General features: G+C 41.8%; 1 protein-coding gene across 1 annotated transcript in view; it reads right to left on the reverse strand.

The window, feature by feature from the left end:
* FAM71D (family with sequence similarity 71, member D) overlaps window positions 1-3,614 on the reverse strand; it is a 33,982-nt gene that overhangs the window by 21,439 nt on the left and 8,929 nt on the right. Inside the window, exon 3 of the mRNA XM_010846737.1 lies at window positions 1,275-1,450. Within this exon, the coding sequence (XP_010845039.1) occupies window positions 1,275-1,433 (159 nt within the window). The 5' untranslated portion in view covers window positions 1,434-1,450. The remainder of the gene's footprint in view (window positions 1-1,274; window positions 1,451-3,614) is intronic.

Raw genomic sequence — 3,614 nt, forward strand, 5'->3', positions numbered from 1 at the left:
TGTACAGTTCTTCTGTGCATTCTTGCCACCTCTTCTTAATATCTTCTGCTTCTGTTAGGTCCATACCATTTCTGTCCTTTATCGAGCCCATCTTTGCATGAAATGTTCCCTTGGTATCTCTGATTTTCTTGAAGAGATCTCTAGTCTTTCCCATTCTATTGTTTTCCTCTATTTCTCTGCAGTGATCACTGAGGAAGGCTGATATGAGGACATATCTAAGTTATCGAGAGCTGACTGCCTCCCCCAGTGTTCTTTAAAGCTTGAAAATGATTATTTGAGAAAGGTCCAGAAGAAAAATAAAAAGATTATTAGGAAAGAAGCACACAGAAGGTGAATTACATCAAAACATGACATCACGTGCGTTTTGGGGTATGACTTAACCATTGGTATTCTTAGAGGCGTCACCTCCCTCCCTATGACTTCTTGGAGGTGAAGAGCTCTCCCATCAGTGCAGAGGACTCTTGTATGTTGTCATTTCTATGTAGAATCAGCTGAGGAGCTGCTTAAATGGGTGTGTTCTGTGTTTGACTTGGTTGTGACACTTTGAAGAACTTTAAGGGTATGCCCTACATAATTTAATTCAGTTCTCCATTTCTCTGTCTGAATTTTTTTTCTTTTCTTTTTTGGCATCTCATAGCACGCAAAACTTCCAGGACCAGGGGTCGAAAATGTGCCCCTGCAGCGGAAACACTGAATCATAACCACTGGACCATTATGGAACCCTCTGTCTGAATAGTTTAATATTGACTGTTTAGAGGAAATTTAGAACCGCTCCCAAATGCATTGAAGTGTAGTTTCATTCATAATGTAGGTACATTTTTAGGAGAAGGAAACTTTGCTCCTTGATACAATTTAACAAATATATTTTCCTTCAGAAGTAAGAAGGAAAATGCATTTTAATCCCTGGTTGTGTCATAGATATTATTCTTTAAAATGTCTCCTAAGTTAAGAAAGGAGTTATCCGAATGCTTTCCTGTGGCAGAGTATTTTAAAATGACCATACTTTCTTTGTGTGATTTTGGGAAGATTATAGAATAATTTCAGTAGAGTTGGGACAGAATTTCTAGGTTAGAGTTTGTTGGGGAAATTTGAAGTGAATTTTCCTTTTACATTAATTAGTTTAGATTGTTTGAAGTTCCCAAACTATCCCCTTTAATTCTATCACACAGTCCCTTTTAAAATATTAAAATAATTTTTCCAACCTTTTCCACTGTCTTTGAGAAAATTAATTATGAGGTTATCATAACTTAATTCAGGGTTTAATTATCATTTACCTGGATAAAATTGCTTTCTAATATGGGAGGAGATACAAAAGGGGCGTATTCTCCTCCATTCAACATATTTTGAAGCTCTCCTGGATCCTTGGAGTCTGGGACACAGATGTCATCTTTCTCATCGATCCTTGTGGGAGATTTCCTGTTACTCTTCTTCATTGTGCTTACGTATAAACCTCAGGAAAATGAAGGAATGGACATACAATGAATAGAGACAGAGAACATTTAACACAATAATTAAGTTGCCTTACTTATTCATTAATTCAACATATTTTATCCACATTGATGGTATTCCAGGCACTGCGCTGGGCGCTGGAGATCCATCTGAATCACACATAATACGCCTGCCCTCAGATATACTTCCTATTGGCTTAGATGGTAAAGAATCTGCCTGCAGTTCAGGAGACCCAGGTTTGATACCTGGGTTGGGAAGATCCCCTGGAGAAGGCAGTGGTAACCCACTCCAATATTCTTGCCTGGAGAAACCCATGGACAGAGGAGCTTGGCGGGGTTGCAAAGAGTTGGATACGACTGAGCGACTAACACTTTCACTCACATGTAGGTCACTCTCTCTGGAGAGACAGAGTAAGCAAGTGAAAAATAAAATGTTGGATGATAAGGGTTACACAGACTCTGGATCAGATCCATACGACAAAAAAGTGTCTGGGGTGTTGTGCTAGCAACAGGAATTAGGGTGGTGAGGGGAAGACTCTCAGCATATTTCCCCTTACCCAAACCATTATTTTCTATCTTCCCAATAATGCTACCACTATCCTTCCTGTATTGCATAGGTCTCAAGCCCTTTTATTGTAAGTAAAGGGCTTACTAACCTGAGACCATTTCTTCCTAAAACATTCATCTATGACTGAGGCTTAGTGAACAGTGGATTCTGTCTAGTCACTGACAGCTCTGCATCTCCTGCTGTCTCTCCGCTCTCTCTTCACAACTGCTTCAACAAACACAGTGGCTCTACATCATTGGATTTGATCTTTCATCTGCCAGAAATCACAGAATTCCAACAAGGGAACAAGGCCCCAGAAGGCAATTCTGTTCAAGTCTTCAAAAGATCACTCATTCCCCTTCACAAACTCCATGGCAGTTCAGAGGAAGGGTCCTTAATTGGCAAGTGGTAAGCCCTGAATATTTATTTCCACCTCAGTCCTTTCTCAGAGATCCTTCTCTTCCTTTCCCTGGCCAAGCTAGAGGGTAGTGAACATGTCTCATCTCCTTCCCAGCCAAAGCTTGGGGGCACAGAGACCACTGCTGCTTGATAGCCCATGAATATGTGACTCCGCGAATTTCCCATCAGACCTTCTGCTGTTGACAACACAATGTCCCCTTCCCAGCCCAACTTCAGTGCATCTTACATGAACACAGGGGAAGTAAAATTAGCCAAGAGGAAGTGAGAGTCCAGAGGAGCCAAAACGTAGATAGAATGAGACAGAAGAAAGATCATTCAGGAATAAAAGAGAGACAGAAAATGACAAGCTGAAACAGAGAGGATCAGATCAGATCAGATCAGTCACTCAGTCGTATCTGACTCTTTGCAACCCCATGAATCACAGCACGCCAGGCCTCCCTGTCCATCACCAACTCCCGGAGTTCACTCAGACTCACGTCCATAGAGTCAGTGATGCCATCCAGCCATCTCATCCTCTGTTGTCCCCTTCTCCTCTTGCCCACAATCCCTCCCAGCATCAGAGTCTTTTCCAATGAGTCAACTCTTCGGAAGAGGTGGCCAAAGTACTGGAGTTTCAGCTTCAGCATCATTCCTTCCAAAGAAATCCCAGGGCTGATCTCCTTCAGAATGGACTGGTTGGATCTCCTTGCAGTCCAAGGGACTCTCAAGAGTCTTCTCCAACACCATAGTTCAAAAGCATCAATTCTTTGGCGCTCAGCCTTCTTCACAGTCCAACTCTCACATCCATACATGACCACAGGAAAAACCATAGCCTTGACTAGACGAACCTTTGTTGGCAAAGTAATGTCTCTGCTTTTGAATATGCTATCTAGGTTGGTCATAACTTTCCTTCCAAGGAGTAAGCGTCTTTTAATTTCATGGCTGCAGTCACCATCTGCAGTGATTTTGGAGCCCAGAAAAATAAAGTCTGACACTGTTTCCACTGTTTCCCCATCTATTTCCCATGAAGTGATGGGACTGGATGCCATGATCTTTGTTTTCTGAATGTTGAGCTTTAAGCCAACTTTTTCACTCTCCTCTTTCACTTTCATCAAGAGGCTTTTTAGTTCCTCTTTACTTTCTGCCATAAGGGTGGTGTCATCTGCATATCTGAGGTTATTCATATTTCTCCCAGCAATCTTGACTCCAGCTTGTGTTTC

Source organism: Bison bison, unplaced genomic scaffold (genome assembly GCF_000754665.1).
Source record: "Bison bison bison isolate TAMUID 2011002044 unplaced genomic scaffold, Bison_UMD1.0 scf7180017864239, whole genome shotgun sequence".
NCBI classification, from domain to species: Eukaryota; Metazoa; Chordata; class Mammalia; order Artiodactyla; family Bovidae; genus Bison; species Bison bison.